Source organism: Colletotrichum chrysophilum, assembly GCF_026319265.1.
Source record: "Colletotrichum chrysophilum strain AFK26 chromosome Unknown scaffold_247, whole genome shotgun sequence".
NCBI classification, from domain to species: domain Eukaryota; kingdom Fungi; phylum Ascomycota; class Sordariomycetes; order Glomerellales; family Glomerellaceae; genus Colletotrichum; species Colletotrichum chrysophilum.
In genome coordinates, this window is record NW_026517534.1 from 488 (window position 1) to 22,182 (window position 21,695).

General features: G+C 53.3%; 7 protein-coding genes across 7 annotated transcripts; 2 read left to right on the forward strand and 5 right to left on the reverse strand.

The window, feature by feature from the left end:
* Positions 1-317: 317 nt before the first annotated feature.
* Positions 318-1,764, forward strand: PNG1 (peptide-N4-(N-acetyl-beta- glucosaminyl)asparagine amidase; the record flags this gene model as incomplete). The annotated part of the gene is made up of 2 exons (XM_053186271.1): positions 318-856; positions 906-1,764. The coding sequence occupies 2 exons, from the start codon at positions 318-320 to the stop codon at positions 1,762-1,764; spliced, it is 1,398 nt and encodes a 465-aa protein (XP_053029769.1).
* A 4,793-nt stretch (positions 1,765-6,557) lies between these two features.
* On the forward strand, positions 6,558-8,333 carry COL26b_013678 (uncharacterized protein; the record flags this gene model as incomplete). Its single annotated transcript, XM_053186272.1, has 5 exons — positions 6,558-6,776; positions 6,855-6,978; positions 7,053-7,429; positions 7,504-7,617; positions 7,674-8,333. 5 exons carry the CDS (start codon positions 6,558-6,560, stop codon positions 8,331-8,333), a joined length of 1,494 nt encoding a protein of 497 aa, XP_053029770.1.
* A 425-nt stretch (positions 8,334-8,758) lies between these two features.
* On the reverse strand, positions 8,759-10,087 carry COL26b_013679 (uncharacterized protein; the record flags this gene model as incomplete). Its single annotated transcript, XM_053186273.1, has 3 exons — positions 8,759-9,029; positions 9,090-9,290; positions 9,543-10,087. The coding sequence occupies 3 exons, from the start codon at positions 10,085-10,087 to the stop codon at positions 8,759-8,761; spliced, it is 1,017 nt and encodes a 338-aa protein (XP_053029771.1).
* Positions 10,088-11,435: 1,348 nt separating this feature from the next.
* On the reverse strand, positions 11,436-12,798 carry COL26b_013680 (uncharacterized protein; the record flags this gene model as incomplete). Its single annotated transcript, XM_053186274.1, has 4 exons — positions 11,436-11,538; positions 11,661-12,031; positions 12,101-12,350; positions 12,419-12,798. The coding sequence occupies 4 exons, from the start codon at positions 12,796-12,798 to the stop codon at positions 11,436-11,438; spliced, it is 1,104 nt and encodes a 367-aa protein (XP_053029772.1).
* Positions 12,799-13,746: 948 nt separating this feature from the next.
* Positions 13,747-14,631, reverse strand: COL26b_013681 (uncharacterized protein; the record flags this gene model as incomplete). Its single annotated transcript, XM_053186275.1, has 2 exons — positions 13,747-14,179; positions 14,213-14,631. The coding sequence occupies 2 exons, from the start codon at positions 14,629-14,631 to the stop codon at positions 13,747-13,749; spliced, it is 852 nt and encodes a 283-aa protein (XP_053029773.1).
* Positions 14,632-17,485: 2,854 nt separating this feature from the next.
* Positions 17,486-18,415, reverse strand: COL26b_013682 (uncharacterized protein; the record flags this gene model as incomplete). Its single annotated transcript, XM_053186276.1, has 1 exon — positions 17,486-18,415. One exon carries the CDS (start codon positions 18,413-18,415, stop codon positions 17,486-17,488), a length of 930 nt encoding a protein of 309 aa, XP_053029774.1.
* A 514-nt stretch (positions 18,416-18,929) lies between these two features.
* Positions 18,930-20,787, reverse strand: COL26b_013683 (uncharacterized protein; the record flags this gene model as incomplete). The annotated part of the gene is made up of 6 exons (XM_053186277.1): positions 18,930-18,988; positions 19,174-19,263; positions 19,343-19,961; positions 20,024-20,565; positions 20,626-20,695; positions 20,752-20,787. 6 exons carry the CDS (start codon positions 20,785-20,787, stop codon positions 18,930-18,932), a joined length of 1,416 nt encoding a protein of 471 aa, XP_053029775.1.
* Between the last annotated feature and the right edge of the window lie 908 nt (positions 20,788-21,695).

Sequence of the window (21,695 nt, forward strand, 5' to 3'; positions counted from 1 at the left end):
CTCGGACTCAAGAAGGAGGGAAACCAAACACCACAGCAAAAGGGAACAGTTCCAGCTTGACAGTGGCACTCGACTCCGACGACGTTACGAATCATTCACACGACAACCTGCGCTGACGACGACGACCGTGGTCTCTTCGCCGGCGATTCCCACCACATCCACTCTTTTAGCCAACTCACTCGCCGCCCTGATCTGACACCACCCAATTCGTCTTTGACGACCTTTTGGGAGAGTTCTGTCGAAGACTCTCCTCCATCCAACCCTCCCTTCGACACTCTCGACATTTACTTTTACCTACCACCGACAACAACTTCAAAATGGCTGGAAACGGATACCCACCTGGCCCGCCCAACGGCAACGGCGAGGACTACGGCGAGGAGTGGGCTCGGGATTTGAGGGTAAAGTTCGAGTCTCTCCTCCGCGACAAGCGAATGAACGACTTCCGCTCTTCTCGTCAAGGCACTCCCCAGCCTAGAGAATCTGCGAGCAGCGCCAACCTCCGAGGTCTCGCTTCTCCCGGCAGACCCTCAACTTCCCACAGCAACACTGGATCCATGACACCAACACCACCTGCTTACTCTTCCATCCGCCATCTCCCTATCGTCCCTACTCCTCCCGCCGCTGGCGACCGCGACTCCCAAAAATTCCGCAACCTCCTCATCAGCCTGTCTCTGACCCCTACCAAGTACGAGAACCCCGGTTTGTTGGATGAGGCCCTGCAGTGCATACCGCTCGATCGGATTTACGGTGAAGCCGAGGAGGAGTGCCAAGTAATGCAGGCCGAGGCCATGAGTATGGGCGATGGACGTAAGGCTACCTGGGGTTACCAAGACTGCGTCATCCGGGCACTTCTGAGGTAAGTTGATTCACACGGATCCATCCGTTCTGTTCTAATCCCTCGCCAGATGGTTCAAGCGATCATTCTTCACATGGGTCAACAACCCCCCTTGCCCCGTCTGCATGTCGCCTACTATCGCCCAAGGCATGACTGCGCCGACCCCCGATGAGAGTGCCTGCGGCGCACTCCGAGTCGAACTCTACCGCTGCTCTGCTGGTGAATGCGGTGCTTACGAACGCTTCCCGAGGTACGGTGATGTGTGGAGGTTACTGCAGACCCGCCGCGGCCGTGTCGGCGAGTGGGCCAACTGCTTTAGCATGCTCTGCCGTGCCGTCGGAGGCAGAGTCCGCTGGGTATGGAACGCCGAGGATCACGTCTGGACCGAGGTCTACTCGGAGCACCAGAAGCGATGGGTTCACGTCGACGCCTGCGAGGAAGCCTGGGACAACCCGAGACTCTACACCGACGGATGGGGCAAGAAGATGTCCTACTGCATCGCCTTTTCAATCGACGGTGCCACCGATGTTACCAGACGCTACGTCCGCAAGACCGAACACGCCTCTGAGAGGAACAGGTGCCCCGAGGAGGTCCTTCTTTACATCCTGCAAGAGATCAGGAATATCCGCCGCCAGAACATGGGCAAGGATGAGCGATTCAGACTCGAGAAGGAGGACAGCAGGGAAGATCGCGAGCTCCGTGGATATGTCATCAAGTCCATCGCCCAGGCCGTCACCGACCTCGTTCCGGGCATGCCCAGCCCTTCGACCAACGTCCCTGTCGCGCAGCCTCAGCAGAGGCGCGAGGACACCAAGCTTCCCGCTGAGCAACCTGGTCGCCAGACAACGGGATCCGCCGAATACCTTGCGGCCCAAGCCCGCGCGAGGAATAACCAGTTCCCCCCGCACAACCCGAACCAACACCACTGAAATGTTAGCACTATTGTCTGCGAACACTACTTGATCTACCGGCGGCTGAATGCGACCTAAGTCTCGCCGACCTGAGGCCAATTCTTCTGCGATCTGGCAATATCCGCTACTTTTTTCAAGATACCCAGCGGGTGCCGGGTCCTTCACCTCTCGGCCTCATGGTCGTCCGCCATTCGCCCACGATGGTGAGCGGCGCGTTGCACGAATGTGCATTACCAACAATCAGGACAATGATAATATTTTCTATGTCTAATCTACTTAAATTCGATACATCGAAAAAAACGCATTATAGACCGGCGCTCCGTGCCTACGTACCAAACCACAACGCCTCCGTCGAACCTCCACTGTCACTTTCAACCTATCGATACCACCTGGGTCTCTCGGGTTCGGAGTACGGACTGTATCTACTACCAAATCATTTACTTGTTTCACTTCCTTTTTCTTTGTTCAAAAATCCACTTGGATGTTCGCTGGAAGCTGGCGGCACAAGGCGCAACCATGGGAAAGGCAGGGCTTGCCTGGTCATTTTATATACAACCAAACCCCGCGCGTCACGGGGTCAGAGGGAAGGCGAGAGAGCCGGCGATCGGGGGTTGGAGCCGCGGACAGTACTGGCTCGCCCAAAAAACGACGCCGAGCTCCTCCTGGGGAGGCGTTCAGGGAGCTACACGTGTGCTGGCTCGTCTTGCATCTTCGAATCTTTTGCATGAGCGACGATGGGCACCAGATGGACTTTGTATCTGGCCGAATGGAGTTGATGAGTCGAAGAAGTTTAAAAAAGATTCTTTGTATTCTCCGCCTGCTCCATCGAGACGGGCGAGAAGATGGGAGGCTTCGGATCGCGAGCTTGAACAAGCCATATCCGCAGGATTAGAAGCAAAATCAAAAATCAACCCAACGTTTTCAACTGTTACATCATTGCACTGCACTATCTGGTGATGATTGAGTCAATCTGTCGGTGAGCAAACCGCTTGACTTGCTGACGATCTCCGCTCCAGCTGTACTGCGTCGGGGAGGGGGCGAGTGTGGATTCCATGTTTCGTTAGTCAGCGCGTAAAACAAGCCAAGACGGGTTTGAAGCCCAGAAGGCGACGGATAGGCGCCCCGGTTAATTCTTGTTTTCATCCAATGTTTGGGGCTCCGTGGACCGTGGCCGCCTTTGCCCGTTTATTCTTGGGATTAGGACGTCTTGGCCGGCTGCTGCTGTTGGCTCGCTTGGCGCGGGTGGCCCCTCCATCCCCTGGGTTAGGGATCTTCTTGGTTTCTCAAATAGCTGCGACGGTTTTGGTGGTCTTTTTTTTTTGCTGCGTGCCGTGCAGGAGGTGAGGAACGGCCGGGCTTGGCCGGGCGGATGGGAGGGGGTCTTGGCTGTGACGGCCCTACGTGTTACGATGGGAGATGTGCAGCAAGGTAATGGTGCACAACGTTGATAGACAGGAGGCTAAGTGGTTAGGTCTTGGCCTTTGAGAATGGGGGCAGGTTAATTGATGGGATTGCGCAAGCTCGCTGAGCATCATTTCATGTCGTGAGCAGGCGGTCTTGGCGGAGGCACGTGCTGTGGGAGGGATGGAGGGAGGTTTTCGATGGGCGCAGGGCTAGGAGATGAAAGGCGGGAATTGGGGGTGAGGGCGATGTTTCTTCGGTCAGGATGTAGTCAGCAGGGCGGGCAAGGAAGGGAGGAGGACAACCGCCGCCGCCGTTCGCCGGCGGAGGTACGAAGGCCAGTAAGGCAGAAGGAACTGCCCAAAATGCGACACAGATTGATGGAAAGTCGGCGCCGGATGGCGGCTTGGCAATCCGGCAGTGCAAAAGCTGCATATGCACATATGCTGCTGCCATGTAAGAGAGAGTGTGTGTGGGGTATCGAGGGGAGGTTATGTGTCTGAGGTTGTGGTTCGGATAGATTTCACAGGAGGTAGGTGTTCGTTCCTATTGCTTTACTATCTATCACCTTGAGAAGGTTTGGTTTAAAGTGTTGAGCTAGTGGTGAGTGGCTTTATTGGCATGATTTGGGAGATGAACAGCCAAGCGTGAAGCTTGCGGTGGTGGTTTACGGACAGCGGCAATTTTGCACGGCAGGGAAAGGGAAAGGAACGCAGGCGCCGATGGTATTGAATTCCCGCGCGGATATCTCGATCTGTGTCACGTGTTATACTCGGATCCGAAACTTATTACAGAGAAGAGCCCCCCCAGTCGGGATAATTCTGGACCTCGGGTTCGCAAATTTGTCCGAAGGAACCAAAAAAAAAAAAAAAAAAAAAAAAAAAAAAAGCCACGCGGTTTATGTGTCGATCATATGTTATCTACCCTTCCCTCGATATTAAAGAGAGAAAAAAAGAAAGGGAGCCCACGGGAATACTCAATATGGAAAGGGAGGATGACGAGGAACTGGGTCGGAATGTGGGGGATACTGGAGCTGGGGGACCTTTTTTCTTCCCTCGGGGTGGAGCTTTGCAGCGTGGTTTGCCGAACGGGAGATGCGCTAGCTGGAGCTGGGTTTACAATGTGGCTTGTATGCTTGTCTATCCGTGGCGTTTTTGGCAAACCAAAACCCAAGAGTGTGGTACAGTAAAATGAAGGGGCCGGGGTGGTAGTCGTGATGTGGGTTCATACGCGCGCGCGCGCCCGCGCGTGTTCTCTCTCTCTCTCTCTCTCTCGGTGACGGCACGGGTAGGTAGGCAGACGTGTTGTGCCGGGATGGAAGAGAAAATGGGGTTGGTCCGATGTTAGATCGTTCGGTTGATGGTGCAATCAGGTACCCGAGACCAAAAAGCTACACTAGACTAAGAAAAAAGCGTGTAAGGTTGTATTCTCCCTTCCCCGTCACGCCTATCCCAAATACGAAGCCTGGCCCCGGGGGGGGGGGGAGGGCAGGGAAATGAGGATGTGCTGGATGTGGTTACGTGGTTGGTGGCGTTAACGCAGAGAGGGCGTCAGACGGGCACACATTTGAAGCTTGTCGGGTTAAGCTTTGTATGGGGCTTTTGCGAAGTTGTTCCTGGATGTCTGGCGTTTTGGCGTTTCTCGGCTGGGGGTTAGGGTTGATGAGGATGGGCAGAAGAAAGGGGTGGGCTGTGGATGTCAGAGTTTCTGTCTTTGGGGGACCTCCACAGGTGGGCTCTGATCGTACGAATAGAGAGGATGGTGTTCGTCATCTTTGTGTGGGTATTTTCAGCGAGGTTTTGGCCTTGGTGTTGTGTTGGTTGAAAGATGTGTTTGTCTCTTGTAGCTGAGATATTTTCCTCGAATTGTATGATACGAGCAGTATTACACATTAAATGTACGCGTACCATGTATTCGGTGTTCTAGATTGACTTAATCAATGGTCATTTAGTACTAGAACCTAACATCATGTAATACGTCAATGCTGCAACAGACGGCTTTAGCATCTTGGTTTGCCGTCACAACGTTTTCATATGCAATTTTAATAGCAATTAATTGGCATTGTTAAAAATCCTTGTTGGGATTTGCTTTCTCTTCTCCATCTCTTCTCTTTCCAAGTCACTGTGTCAGATCACCATGATGACTGCGGCATGTTTTATTCACAAATATTTTCGGAACCGATCTTGAAATCCATGAGCTGCTCTCAGTCCCGTGGCCTTGCATGGTCCACCGTAAGGTGCGGTTGGGACGTTGGTAACGCAAAGTGACACATTATCACAGTGCCATCTCACATATCTTAGTATCAGGTAATACATCAGTACCATTCTCCTCAACTCTGCGACCTGTTAAGTCATGATGGTGACAAAGTTCAAAAACAGGTATTTCTGACGGACTGCCTGCTGAACATCCCACATGTCAAGTACAGACCATATTGTGCTCCTTAGTCCTGTTACAAAGCTGCCGCCGTCAAAAAGTCGCAGATGATCCAATGAGAGAATATAAAAGAGAAGCACAATGTAGCCTGGTGCTTGGTGCCGACTTTTATATCACTGCCATCGGCCTTGCACGGCCGTAGATGTCCGCCGGGCCGCTGACAGATGTGGGTCCCGCGGACTTTACACAGCCTGGCCGGGGAGATAGGAATCGGCCCCGGTCACCGTTCTCCCAGATGAACCAATGGCATCTCACTCAATGGTCAAGCAAGCCTGGGCATCGCCGCCGACCTCACGTCTGTAGGTCCATTCTCAGCACAGCCGAGTCTCTCGTAGTTAGCTCGGGTCGGTGTCGGTCCCCGATAACTGAATCATGGGACGATCCGGTGGTCTCAGCGACGCAGATCACTCAATGCAATGAGATGGCAAAAAAAGCATGTGCAGAGGGAAAGAGACAGGCAGAGTTGCCGTTAGACTCTGCCGAATCCCGTCATCCATAATCCAAAATTCGGTGGGAGCCGTCATACGCGGGCAAGAAAATCGCAAGTCCTGACCGATGTAGCTTGGCACCACGTTTCTTCGCGGGGCTAGCCGCCGCCGGCGGGGAGTGTGGGGTCCCGGCATATCTACCATAACATGCAACGCGGGGAGTGCCCGCGGCGGTGCCTTCGCCCAGAAAAATGCCCGTACCCCGGACTGTGAGAACAACGACTGAGACGGGAGGCGAATACTTTAAAAAGCTAGACTTTCTCTCCTCCACGGAATCAAACCTAAAAAGACGCTCCCTCAAGACACAGGCAAAGCCAGCACAACCGACCACCCCCCGGATGTTGATAAGGAGCTTTGGACACCTTCCAGTCTTTCCCACCCACACCTCGTCGCTTTTCCGCTCTCGCTCTCGTTACGCTGCGTTGCGATAGCTGCCAATTTCGTATCCGCTGCAGCAAGCACCGATTTCCGCTCACATCAGAAAAAAAAATGGCCGGCCACTTCCGTGCTTCGTTGGCGGCTGCCACGGCCCCACCCTCCAAATCCTTCCCCGACCGGCCCCAGTTCTCGGGCTTCATGAAGCCGTGCCGGTTCGAGGGCGAGGTCCGCAACCTCGAGATTGCCGGGACTGTGCCGACCGAGCTGGACGGCACTTTCTACCGCGTCATGCCGGATCCGCAATTTCCCCCCTTCATTGATAATGATCCTGTAAGCTCTATTTCACGATGAATAAGTGTTTGCGATTTTATTTGGCTAGCATTGTTGCTAACCTGTTGTTTTGTGTAGTGGTTTAATGGTGACGGAAATGTGTCAGCTTTCAGCTTCCACAATGGCAACGTTGATTTCCAGCAAAAATACGTCAGGACGGAGAAATTCGTTCGAGAACGAGAAGCAAATCGAGCGCTGGCAGGTAATTATCAATTCCTCGCCTGATGACATTTTCACTAATATAGCCTGAATGTCACTAACACCAACTGCTCATAGGAAAATACCGCAACAAATACACCGACGCAGTAGAGTTCAAAGTCCGCACAACAGCCAACACCAACATCTACTACTTCAACAAATCTCTCCTCGCCATCAAAGAGGACGCCGCACCCTATCTCATGGACCCCGTCACCCTCGAGACCAAAGGCCCGTGCGACTTTGACGGCCAGCTGCCCAGCCTGACTTTCACTGCACACCCCAAGCTGGACCCTGTCACGGGCGAGCTCGTGTGCTTTGGGTATGAGGCCAAGGGTGACGGAACGCCCGACGTGTGTTACTTCAGTATTGACGCAGATGGGAAGTTCAACCAGACTGTGTGGCTGATAGCGCCGGTGGTTGGGATGATTCATGACTTTGCGGTGACGGATAACTGGGTATGTCGAAGTTAACCGGGTCCTCATCACTTTGCTAATTATATTGGCAGGTTCTATTTCCTATGATACCTCAGATTTGCGACATTGAGAGACTAAAAGCCGGAGGCGAGCACTGGCAATGGGACTCGAACGTCCCCATATACATTGGCGTCCTGCCCCGACGCGGAGCCCAAGGCAGCGATGTCAAGGTAAACACATACCACTCCTATATCCGCCACTTAACAACTGACTGATTACCATCCAGTGGTTCCGCGCACCAAACGCCTTCCCAGGCCACACCACAAACGCCTACGAAACCCCGGCCGGCAAAATCGTCTTCGACCTCCCGCTCACCGACAAGAACGTCTTCTTCTGGTGGCCCGACGCCGAGGGCAACGCCCCGGACCCGCACGACATCCACGCCGAGTACGTCCGCTTCGAGTTCGACCCCACGGCCACGGAGCACTCGCTCGACCTGCCAAAGCCGACGGTGATCCTCAAGCACGACATGGAGTTCCCGCGCATCGACGACCGCTTCGCGACCAAGGCGCACCGCCACAGCTGGTTCGACATGATGGACCCGTCGCTGGGGACCGACTTTGCGGCCATCATGCCCGTGCTCGGCGGCGGACACCCGCTGTACAACGCGCTGGGCCACCTGGATCACGAGACGGGGAAGTTGGAGGTGTACTACCCTGGATCCACGCACATGGTTCAGGAGCCGGTGTTTGTGCCGAGGGGGGAGGATGCGGCTGAGGGAGACGGGTTTCTGGTGGTGCTGGTCAATAATTACAAGACCATGTCTAGTGAGTTGCACGTAATTGATACACGGAAGTTCACGGAGGCGGCGGCAGTGGTTAAAGTGCCTATGAGGCTGAGAGCGGGGCTGCATGGGAACTGGGTTGATGCGAAGGAGTTGAGGTAAAGACTGTCTAGGTCTAAATGATGGTTGTTCGAGATGATGCCTGCCTTAAAATGCATGTGAAGTCGACCGCGATAGCGTTAATCATACCCATGTTCCATTCTACTGATCCTATCGTCATGGAGAAGGTTCCCATCCCATCGTACATCATCAGATATTGGTGGTAGATCCAATAGGCCCGAAGCGGATATTGGACCACGCGATCTTGCTACACCAGGATTAGTCAGGTCCTCCAGTAGGCACGAACGATTCTTACGCTTTGGACCAACCCCACTGCACGTCCAAGTCATTCGGATCATTCTCCTGCCACGGACAAGGACCGCGAGTAACGCCAGGATAATTGCCTGTGTTGACGGGGTAGGTGGAATCGAGCCAAAGGTTCCAAGCATAGTACTGGGCGATGCCACATCAGTTGAGTTTCTCAAATCTTAGAAAGACAGAAGAAGGCTTCGTACATCATCCTGGATGGACAGCGCCATCACCATAGGCCGGCGTAGGATGTCGTTCTGGCGGGCCACGCCTCCGAGAGCCTCAAAGATATCCGGTTCACTAAACTCCACTGTCTTGATCCGGCAATAGTCCTTACTCAATCCATTGACATCAGGAAAGTTCGGCAGAGCCGGGGATGGAGCATCGATTCTCTTGCCGTCCTGGATGAAGAACTTGGTGATCTTGTCCTCCGCGAACCGGGTGACGACTCTGAAGAAACATCAGCTTAGACATATTTCTCAGTCAGAAAAGGGCACTAAATATTCATACGTGAACTTCTTCGATGTATCCACATCCCCTCCAATGCCGTAAAAGTCCGTGACACCAAGCCTGTATGGGTTATAGTCGCAGCCATCACTGTCGCACTGCCGCAGGCGGTCCTCGCCACAAGCTCCGTTTTCGCAAATGGCATAGGAGTCTATGCGGCTGCATATCTTGGACGACGTCTGGAAAGCTCTGGAGTTGGAGTTCCTACGACGATGAGCCATGCCATGCCACGAATCAAGGCCTCTTACCAGACATCAAACTCGGGACAGCATGCGCCGCGGTTGCCCTCGCCTCGAAGGGGATCCCAAGCGGACGGACGCCAACCGTCGAAGTTGGCCTGGGGACACGTCAATGTTACCCATGATTTTCACTCCCGATGACCAGGAAGGACTCACTTCACCACCGACAAACCTCACCGATCTCGTACACGAGGCATCACAATACCCCGTCCCATACCTCGCACCCGCCTCATTCCCCTCATATCTCTCCAGTCCTCCATCAGCATCCATGGCCAAAAACGTCAATGCGCCATTCAACCCGCACGGCACCGTCCCCAAGTCAACATCGAACGCAAGCTCGTTCCCAAGCAGCGAGAACGTCTGATACTTATCCCCACCGTCCTCCATCAGAAACACTCTGGAGTTTTGGCTCTTGCTGAAATCGATCGGCGTCTCATATTGCTGGGAGAGGGAGTCGCCGTTGGTCACGATGCCGTAGCCGGGGTAGTAGGCGCCGTCAATGGCACAGCGCTCGGTGCAGGATTGGGTCGAGTTGCAGTAGTCCGTCTGCCACTCCTGGCGCTCGAAGCAGCTGTGCCAGTCGTCGACGACGTGGATCCAGCGGTATTCTGCGTCGATGGTGATTTCGCCTTGGACTGTGTCGCAGGTGGAGCTGGTACATTGCTTCCAGGAGAGCTTAGGATGGATCTCTTGCTGGAGGTCGCCCACTTTCTGCGCCTCTGCGAGAAGCGCTAGGAATGAGAGGAAGAGTACTCGGCGCATGATTCAAGTGTGGTCAAGTTGTTTACAGGACACGATCATGCTGGGATCTTTTCAGACTACAATCAAGTTGCAATTGTCAGGGCATTTATATCAACTTCAACTGGAACCTCAAAAGAGCACCTGTGCGAGTTGTGTCAATAGCATGCTCCGCGGACCGAAACTCCAAAGGTCCGCGTACATGTACGGAGAATTTTTGACGTTGTCAATATTAATCGGGCGCAGGTATTGATCATGTGCACTAGCTGATGACCAAGAAATGGCTTCTACGGAGGATGTTCCTCCTTCTGGATGCCTTTATTGTTGCTCAGCACCTAAACATCAGGCTGCAGACCTGATGGTTGCTGACGTGGGAGTCGGCTCAGTCCGAGAATACAGGTGCCAGCCTGCTTATGCGTTCATCTGCTCACTACATGTAATCTTGGCAAGAGGCTGTTCCCTTGGCAGAGGTCATGTTCGCCTCATTCCAGAAAGCCTGGTCGATTGACAGGTTCGTCTAGAAAACATGATTTATCAGTACCAATGAACGCTAGCTTAATTCTTTGGATGGGGATTTGGTGAGCACATGAACCATACGTCTCCAAAAGTTCTCCTTCAACTGGACTTAATAGCTGGCCAGCACATTGTTTGAATCAATGATTTATTGAGAAGTTTGAAAGATAATTTAACTCAGGAACACCCGTCCATGTATGTTGTTCAGAGTACCAGCCCCTTTCACTCTTGTAAATACCACAACAACAGTGGTCAGTCTCAAAGTCTTCAGCCAGTCAACTTCCCTTTCGGATCGATTTGATTTGCAGTGAAATAAGGGAAAGCGAAAAGAAAAGCAAACAAGCCTGCGTTTGACCCGACTCGATGGTGAGGACGACCCCCTGACTGTTTGCTCACTCCCTTGGGCCGGGCCAAAAAGGCAGTGAACTGGATCAAGGCAACATGAGGTTGCACTAACCAACCAGACGGAGAAACGACCTACTGTCTGGTTGCTTGCGGTGCTTCAGCAGCCTTCTTTCAATTTCATTCCTGGGTAGACTTTGGTTTTCTCGTACGCCCGATGATATTGATGGATGAGTGCCCTGATTATGTAGCTACCCTAGAGCTGTGGGCGAGTAACAGTCCCGAAACATTCGTTGTTCAACCTATCCATCACTTCTGCCTGAGTGTCGAGTCTTCTCAGTGATGACATGAAATCTTGTCACCTTCTCTCGATTTGCCACTGGTTGATGCAGCAACCACCCCACAGAGTGTGGTCTCTCACACAACTCGCTCTGCCAGTTTATCAACATCCCCTTTTGCCCTAATAAAGCTGGTCATCTCAACAACATCACGAGTCTTCTGCGCCGAGACCAGCGCTTCACAATTCCTCTTCATCGTTCCCAGCCCACATGTCGGTGATGATGACGTTTGTGTGGCCGTTGTCCATCGGGATCGGTCTCATCGAGAGAGTAAACACCGTGCTATAAACAAAAAAGCAACACGTCAGTCAACTCGCATCGAGGCCGTTAAGATTGCTTGCGTCCTGTCTCCAAAGGCAGAAACAAGCGGTAAAGCGAAAAAGAATCAACAGAAAGCCACTTACTCAATGGCGGATGTCGCCGTCGATGTCTTGGAAGCGGTGATGCCCGAGCCGGACCCAGCCCGGGTGCTTCCCGGGTTCGAGATGCAGACCACCTTGCCGGCGTAGCGTCTCACATTCTGGCACGATCTCCCCAGGTCCGCGTTCCAGGACACGATCTGAGCCCACGTGGCCTTGGCAATGTTGGCGATGGTAGTGCAGGTGTCGCCGCTCTTCACAATGTACGGATCGCACGTGAGCGCCGAGGGAATGCAAAGCGCGGTGCCGACGGCGGTGGGGAAGTTGTAGCACCCGGCTAGGAGGTTGTTCGCCATCAGGAGCTGAGCGGTGTTGATGCGCTGCTTCTCCGCGACGGACTGGCACGTGTCTCCGTCCTGGAGAACTTACGTCTTGCCGGCACACGCAGACGTCGCTGTCGAGGTTGCGATGGGAGCCGTGCCGACTTTGACCCAGGGAGGGCTCGCGGCCGGGGGCGGGGTGACGGCTACCGTCGTCTTGCAGGACGACGCGATCGAGCTGAGGGCGCTGGAGATATCGGCGTTGGACGCGAGGGGCATCTCGACCTGGGTCTTGACGACGGATAGGGCGCAATCGTTGCACATCAGACTCGGGTCACCCGCGGCTGTCCGCTGTTGGGTCTCGGGATCGACGCCGGCCAGATTGCCCAGGAGCAGATTGCAGTTTTCACCGGCACTGTTTTGTTCGTCAGTGTCAGTCGCGTATTCGAGCAGCAGAGGCATGGATTATGGTGGCTGGCGTACGGATTGGACGTGCAGAGTATGTTGAACCTCTCCCACACCAGCTGAGCGGTGTAGCCGGCGTGGTAGCTGAAGCCATCACGGCCAGCGTACCGGCTTGTCTCGCAGGCGGACTTCACCTGTTCCATGTACCCGTCGAGAGAAGCTCTGCAATTGGACGTGCAGAGCAATTCAATAGTCTTCTTGCTGTAAAAATTGTTGGTCTCAGTCGCCCAGTTCAGAGAGGCGTCGCAGTTGAGCGCTTGGTTGAGAACCCTAATGCAAATATCGGTGAGACCCTCCCTGCCTTGGGGAATAGCCGGGATGCGGACATCAGCCAGGACCTGGCGGAAGCCAACAACCGCCCAGACGGCGGCTGAAAGGGAGAAGCGGATGGCCTTCATGTTTTCTTTTCTGTTACCTATTGTGAGAAACTGATTTCGGTTCTGATGCTTGGAGGTTAAAGAACGCGAGTGAGGAAGGATACAGGTGGATCAAGCGTCAGTTGAAGAAGCACACTCTCCGTAGGCAGCAAGCACCGCCTTCGCCATTTGCGCATCTAAGCGCTTTTAACGACGGACACGATATCAGGCCACAGTCTATTCCGTATACAGGGGGCCCTTGGGAATCAAGGTGTGATATTGTTGGCGCTAAGCTGGTGAGAGTGTCAATAGACATGGAAGACGATGGGGTCAGTTCAAGGGGCTGTTGGCGCTAAACTTTTGACAGTGGGACTGTCATTGACTCTCGCTGTAGTCGGACAGGGGATGGGTTGATTTTGGTCGCGTCAATGAACATGTTTCAAGACATTGGCATCGCAACGTTCAGAATGCTTGGCTCAACCACAGTCAACCACCTTCAGCTGCGCCTTGACTTGGAGTATTATAAGTTTTCTTGCTCATACTCTCGGCCGCTCTTTCTGCTTGCTCTGTAGAGTAAACCAACAGTTGCCATTCAGAACAGTCCAGACGTGGATCCCAGAAGTATCCGCTTCATAAGTTCGCGACCCCTGGAACAGGGCCTCAAAATTCTATGTTCGGCTGCGGGGTCGGGAGATGGATGCTGGAAAAGGTAAGCGGCTCAGGTATGGCAAAAGAGCACGGCCGTTCGATTCTCCATAATACCAAGTAATATGCTTGGTTTCCACGGTTGGCTTTTGTCGAGAGAGCAATGCAGAGTTTATCGGATCAGGGCGAAATATATCATACAGATAATGTAATGGAATATTACTTCAGTCTCATTTATAGCCGTCTCATCATCGCTGTCCCATGGCCATCAGTTGCATTCTTCTTTGGTGTCTTAAACACGATGGTGATGATCTCTTTCCTCTTTATTTGACAGAGTCACAGAGTCTATCGACTTGTTCTTGCTTTTTCTAGGTGTTGGTCGAGTAAACCATCTTGGACGTAGTGGTTGTAAAACACAGCAACTTCATTTGTCGCGTCCCTGAGGCCTGAACCAATATTTTGGAATGCAATCTCACCACTGCAGACAACACGTTTTTGAGCGGTATAACCCGGGTTGTCGACTTCAGCAAATAGCTCCTTTTGGGGCAACCATTTGATGAGGAGATAGCTGCCATAGCGGCCCTCATCGGTCCTTCTCATCGGCATGGCGAAACGATCCCGAGTTAGCGCCGGCTCCCAACACGCGATCTCAACGTCGTCATCGTCGTCCACCTCGAACCTCTTGATCGCCAGGATCATTCGTGAGTAATAGCTATCCATAAAGCGCTCAGGCAGGAACCACGAGACCAACTCGGTCTTGTCGGCCATGGCCATACGACTCTCAACCTCCCGCTCTTAGTGGGCGACGCACGCCTCTGCGCGTTCTTGGTTTGAGGCGGTCTCTGGCAGGGGGAAGGTGACGATTTCGATCCGGTCTGGCGCGTCGTGGGACTTGTCGCCGCGGCGGGACATCTCGGTGCGGTCGAATAAGGCGCGCGCGAGGCGTGCGCTGCGGGGTGGCCGGGCGGTGGGGGTTGTGTCGTAGACGACGCAGCCGAGGGCGGGACGGAGTGGACGGAGGGAGGGTTCTGTCTCGGGGTTTGTTGCTGGGACTTCGTAAGCGGCGAAGGTTGGGTGGGCGGAGTGGCTGGGCGCGGGCTGGACGACTGTTTTCTGGGGTGGTAGGGTGTAGCATCCTGGGCGAGGGCCGTCCTCCTCGTCGTCTTCGGACAGCGGGGGCGGTTTCCAGCCGTCGTTGCGGCGGATGTTGCGGTTGCAGATTAGGCACATGATTGAAGTATGGGATGTGAGTGTGAGAAGTTGAGGGGTTTGTTTGTGCTTGTCGGTGTTGTTGTTTTGTGGTAAAGGTGGTTTTTTCCCTCTTGGTTGGTTGGAGGTGTCACTTTATAGGCAGAGGAAACGTGTTGACGGAGTGATGGGTCTCTTTCCACGTTGCTCTGTACGGGGACCAACGACCTGATCCACTTCCACGCATATTGTTGCCTAGAAGTGGAAAAGTACCTGAGCCGGCTTGAAGTCTGTTGAAAGGAGTTGAGCGGTTCCACTATGTTATCAAACTTGTAAATGGCAGATCGCAGCAGTTGACTACTCGCTGTTTATGTATGATGCCTCGTTTTGATGATATAGCGCACCACATGAAAGTTTGAGTCGCTGAAAGATGTTCTACGCTTCGTAGACACAATTGCAAGCACGGCGAGAGATCTTATGAGGAAGTTTCGAGCCCACCCAGTAGGGTTTTCACAGCAGGGGAAAAAGCAGCAACAGCACCTCGGTACCATGAAGGTCATAGCATTATTAACTTTGTGCTTCCTGCCCCCTACCTTTGTTGCTGTAAGTGGGCGCATACCTTTCTTAGCCAAAATCAGAATGTCATGAGACTAACTTGACTCAGGGGTTTCTCGACATGGATTACATCGACATCAAGTCAGAAAACGGGCTAATAAGACTGGACTTTAAGCCAGGGCTTTGGCTGTATCTCGCCGTCCCTTACCTCTACTTATCGTCATCATGACAGCATACCTGGTGTGGGATAGGCGAAATATGCGTAGGGCAGATCGTCCAGACAGTCTGGTTTTACAATGTCATTTATCATAGACGCGGGACTTGGCCTAAATGTCTCAGCTCGCTTGTAGGAGCTCTAGGCTTCCGCGCCAGAGTGCTCCCCCCGGTGGCATCCACTTCCCCGTTGACTTGCGGACCAATCGGCCATTGAGATATTTGCATCCTGTTAGCATGTTCCTGATTGGGGCCCCATTTGCGCGCAGCACCTGACACGTCCACGACATCATAAACCAGCACCAGAGTGACACCGGATGGGTCTGTTATGCCGCTAGTTGGCGTCCGTTTGAAGTTAAGCTTCGGCAATGATAGGAGGTGCATGAAGTGGCCTCATAAGTCAGCTACGAGCATCGGGCGCAAGTGTCAAGAAGTAAGTGTAGCAGTAAAGACGGGGGGGCAATGAGAATGTACACGCGCATCCGAGCTTTACCGCCCAGTACACCGGACTTATTTCCAATTCTTAGCGAGCTTGGATTCCGGATCCGGTATATCTGAATATCACTGAGTTTAATTTGCGTAAACCCTCAGGAATATCCAATATGTAGGCGTTCGCGAGGAGTTGTATCAAAGTCTTTCACTGGCTACTCGATCGAGCTACTGCATAAGATCACGATTATGCCGAACGCCAAATCTTTGATCCCCAGACAATCACATTCAGCACGCGGAGCAGTCGTCATCTCTCTTTCCAGTCGAACCGCATGCGCACGTCCCATAATTAGGTTGACGAAAATTGGCATCCGCCTTGAACGGTAGCAATCAGGCCCATCAAGGTGAGTACGAAAGCAAACTTCATGGCTTATCCTACGTAGTATGAGGTCAGTAGTATTCGTTGATAAGGAGCACAACTTACGTTGCTTTCTTGCGTGTCAGGGTAGTGATTTAGCGTTTAGGCAAGGCAATGCGGAAAACAGTATAGTACGGGAAAGAATGGAAAAGGTATCAGGAACTACGTTCGCGAAGTTTCAAGACAGCAGGCAATCTAGGTTTAAGTCGATCAGCCCATCCCTGCGGATAGTCCCGCGTTCTGAATTAGAAATATATATCGAATCAAAGTTTATATTATCATCAAGCTGGCAAGCTAAGAGACGTAGTGTTCGCTCAGGATATCACTTTCTACTCCCTTATGTAACTAGCAAGACTAAGTATTTTCGATATCGACCTATGGGAGGGCGCCTGTAGCTGAGTCGAGTCACGGAATCATGCAACAACCCTGCCGTTTCATGGCGACTTGTTATTGGAGGCAGCCCAGGCGAGGTTGGTGGACTTATCCCAATGGTTCCCCGTAGTGGGGACTGGAACCTTCCGGTACTCTGTGTATTGATCACCCATCAAGCGGGTGACAATGATACTGCAGATGTAACAGAATTAAAGTTGTTCAATAGGATGATTTAAAACCCCGTGCGTTGGGTTCGACATTTTGGGTGGATTCCTCCGTCCGTCTATGAAAACCTGCAGACATTCAAGGCTAGCTCTCACTCCCTATTTCCGGATAAATCTGAGCACCATCTTAGTACGAGACTTACCTCTTTCTCTAGCACAATTTGAGTCTCGCGGCACTAAGCGCTTCCCCAGTTCGGTGTTTTTCGCACTTGGCGTCGCCTGCCATACAGCAGTCCGTGAACATATAATGTGATAATCAAAGAATTATAGGAAGCTTTGGTTTTAGAAGTACATTGCTCGACTAATAGCTGCTGATATGATGTCTATGGTTGAATTGCGATCATCAACAAAAAGGTATGAAGAAGTTTGAAGTTTGAAATCTAAAACAAAGATAGTGGCGCAGGGAAATATACGAACACAGTGAGATGCATCAACAGCGAATCTTTGTACGTTTTCTTGTTTCCAGAGGCTTCAGACGATTCGTGTAGACTGAGAAAGCTGGAGGTACATGTCGGCTTGTGAAGACTGGTGTAAATCGATCGGTAGGTCCGAAGAGACCGGTTCTTCAGCCGGCAGCCAGCGCATGCAACTGGGTACCACGCCGCAGACCACCACTTTCCACCACTACCAGCATCAGCCCAAAATACTTCGGCTCTCGCTTCCTCACGTATAGAAAGCAACATAATCAACCTCGTCTAGCCTTCTCTAACTCTAGGTCGAGGACGCCATCAGGTACAAAGTGGTTGTAAAAGACTTCAACCGCATCCACTAACTCCATACAGATATTCCCAAACATCTCAAACCCATAGCAGGGGGTGATGATCTCTTTATCCATATCCGGCTTATAACCTCGACCCGTGTGTGAACGCCACAGCTCCTTACGGGGCTGCCAGTCGATGCAAAGAAAACTGCCAGAACGGCTCGCCTCGGGATTCATACAAGCTTCACACTCGATAGCGTATTCTTCGTTGCTTATCGATTCCTCCCAGGACGCTACCTCGACTTCCTCGTCATAATCGTTTTCTTCCAAGCGGTTGATAGCAAGGATCCTCCGCGCGTAGGTGCTATCCATGATACGCTCCGGCAGAAACCAGGAGACCGCCTCGGGCTCGTGAGGTATTAACAAACGGCTCCGGATCTCCTCCTCGTGGTGGCGGATACAAGCCTCCGCGCGCTCAGCATCTGTGGACGACTGGGGCAGGGGTAGCGTGACGACCTCCACCCGGTCCGGTCTGTGGTTACGTTTGCGACGATACCAGTAAGTGCGGTCAAATACAGCGCGTGCGAGCCGGGCACTGCGGGTAGGGCGAGCGGTGTGCGTCGTGTCGTAGATGACGATACCGAACGGGGGACGCAGAGGGCGGACTGCGGCTTCAAAGTCTTCTGGTTTCAAGTCTTCTGGGGTGTCTTTGAAAACTTCGTATGCGGCGAAGGTCGCGGCACCGTCATGGCTGGGCGCAGACTGGACGATGGTCTTCGATGGATTTGGTGGATGAAAATATCCTGCTTCCGTTGCCGTTTCCACCAGGTCTTCGTCGCGGATGTGCTCCTGGGCCTCCTCCTGTCTGCTCGGAGGAATGCCGGGCCGAGGGAGACGGGGACAAATTCTACACATCGTAATGCTGGTTCTTTATGAATGAAGAGCTTGGATCAAAATGCCATTTTCTTTTTCCTGTTGTTGTTTTCGGGGAGTTTTCACAGAGAGGAATTGGTGGGTGTGGTAACCAACACATACCTACGGAAGACTCAATTGGCCGGGCTGCAGCTGTGTTTCCACTTGCAACAGTGGATTGGTTCAATAAACTGCCCGGGCGAGGCGGCACAGCAACGATATTTGGGAAAACGAAAAGCTGAGAGGGCCTCGACCGTTGCCCGGACAGCTGGCGTCCTGTCTCCCGGACTCCCGGCTAGCCATTTGGATTAACACTCATTGGATATACCTAAAGCTTGATAACCTTTTCTCACAGGCCATGCGTGCTGATTTCTCCATTCCTCAAGAACCCCCAGCAATGCTGTTCTTTCCCACGGGTCATTAAAGTAGTCGCCATATAGCATGATTCCCATTCCCGCTGTGGTCAAGTTGGGCGGGGCTCTGAGGTGATGCAGTGCGAGACCGCAAAGCTCGAGGATCATGGCGCGAACTTGGTGTTCTGCGTCTCTCTGCGCGCGTCGATTGGACACTTGCCCGCTGCGTCGCCGGGTAGGTTAGCTTTCAACGAACAAGCAGTAAAGAGTTTTTCAAAACAGGCTTTTGGGAGGCTTCATACTGTAAACTAGGGTTCTCCGCCACCAGAATCATCCTTGCCAAGATGAAGTGTTGCAGAGCGGTGACCTCGACGTCGGACCCGTACCATACCAATGGAAAGATCTCACCTCGGGACCTGTCCGCAGGCCGCTGCACAATGGGTATGAATTGACGGACTGCCTCGACGATCAAAACCTCCTCCTCGTTTCTCAGCCTCTCTGCAAGTATGTACGTTAGAGCTGTAATTCACCCGTGAACGTTCTCATCCACGTTGAAGAACAGTTACGAGAGACTTACCCCACTCAGTCCCTGACCTTTCTCCCATTTTCCACTTAGCGACTTCAGACATGAACCAAATGAGCTTGTTTGCGAAGCAAGTATCTCTGTCCAAGTCTGGCGGTTGCGCTGTTATCTGCGGAGACCGCTCCAGCGTCAAGGCGAAGTAGATCTCCTGCCGGACCGCTACCCAGTACACGGCACTCAACAGCCCCGACCACCGTGACGGCGCAGCTCGCAAGATCGCCTTCGTGATATCAAGGAAGTTGACATTGCCGATACCATTTCCAAAATCAGAGCTCGTCGCGCTCTGCGCCTCTTCAGGGTCCATCTCCTCGAACTGTCGCAAAATAAGCGCCGCGGCGGCCAGATTCTCTCTATACTCCTCGTCCTGCGTCCGCGAGACCTCATGCAGGGCAGGTATGCACCGCAGCATGTACTCAATCGCGCTCTGCGGCGTCAGGTCCGGCAGGAGCTGGTTCTGGTACACGATCACCCCACCGGGCTCCGTGCGGAACCGGGGGTGCCGGCAGAGATGCCGCGCGGCGACAGCGAGGGTGGCGTCGCGGAGGGGCTGGCACGCGCGCGCGCGGCGGGTGACGATGAGCTGGAAGTGCCTCTCTTCGTCGCAGAGATCGAACTACACCAGACGGTTAATACGTTGGACTTCCCACGGTATAAGCGTCTCTGAAAGCACGTAACCCATTGAGAGAGCTCCTCCGTGAAGTATCGCAGGAGGCAGGCTTCTTGGATGCCGTCGCTCGGCGGGTGGGTGTGCAGGCCGCCGACGGGCTCGTGTTCGCTGGGTTGGTGGTAGCTGTCTGCTGAAGGGGAGAACTGATCGACGGTGACGGAGGGACCGGTGGCGTGTGGACTGGGAACATGTGGTTCCTCGTTCAGGCGGATTCTGCCAGTGGGCAGAGCTGTCGTCGACCATGGGGATGCACCCGATGTGCCGGAGCCCGATGGCGATGCTGGGAGGAATTGGCCTCCATCATGAGGAACAGTCTCGGTTCTTCGTCTCTTAGTGGGAGTTGGTAGGCGTTGTGATTGGATATCGTCAAGTCTTCTTTCCTGATTCAATACATCGGGTGTTTCTGAGAGGTTGCGGACGGCTTCATAGAGGGCGGTGTTCACAGCTATGCGATCAGGGAGAGACGTAGTGTTACTAATGGGAGACTCATTGTTGGTGTCTTGGGCCTGTGGGCCCCCGCCTGTCTTGTTGTTGCGGCTATCAAAACGGACTTCGTGAGAGCGTCAGCCGACTTGTTGGCGATGACAAGAAAAGGGAGAGAATGACTTACATGCTTTCGGTTTGCTGTTCACCCACCGCTGCTCTTGAGAGAATGCACCGTCGTAGTTGGCCGCTGAGCCCTGCCGGAAAGAAGGCCTTCGTTGGGGGCGAACACATTCAACACCACGCTTCTCACATCGACTACAGCGGGGCTGCTGGTCGTCGCCTGCATGTTGAATGAATCAATGTCAGAGATGGGAAATCTGCATAGCTCAATGGCATCGAAGAAACGCCAAGAATCTTCAGCCGGAGTCAAGGCCGAGAACGCTATCGGCATTCGGTCGGTCTTCATCCGGGAAGAGCCTCCTCCATCCCAAGGAAACGAGCCTCAAACTCACACTTCTCATGTCTCTCTGCACACCTTTGACGTCAGACTAGTGGAACCTGTCGAATGGTCACGCGCGACCAGGCCAAATCCAAGCGCGAAGAGGGACGTACGTACCTTTGCATCTTGCGCAAGGCCTCGTACCGCTTGGCATCTCCTGTGGGGTGAGCGGGATCCGTGGCCCTCACGCTGCGGCTGCTGCTGCTGTTGTTGCGGCTGCTGCTGCTGACGCGGTATGCTGGCGACGGCGACGTGAGCAGCAGGATTCCTCCGGCGAACTCGCTTTGGAAAGTCTCGCCTACGCCGTCGTCGCTGGCCCGTGTTCGGCGAGGAGGTGGAGGTCGATAAGGGTGGCGGGAGCTGGGATAGGCGGACGAGCGAGGAGGAGGAAAGGAAGCGGAGCAGCCTCATCGGCGAAGCTTGCTCAAAGAGGGAATTCCTAAAGAAAGAAGAAAGCAAGGGCTAATATGTGGGGAAGATGGTTCGCTGTTCGCCGATGGTTCCGCGTCCCCGTTGAAACGTGGCCGGGTGAAGCTCAGATTGTGAAAACGTGCATTAAGCGCCCAGAAGGAGAAGAAAACAACTCGTTGTAACGCTTCACAGAATAGGACCAACCCGTCTTATGTGTCCAATTTACCCCGCACTCCAAGGCTGTCTTCCCCCGCAAAACCAACCGCCGGCCTTGGGGCGATTCAAACCTGGGGCAGCTGATGGGAATTACTGTATCTGGTAGGTGGCGCCGATAGTAGATCCCG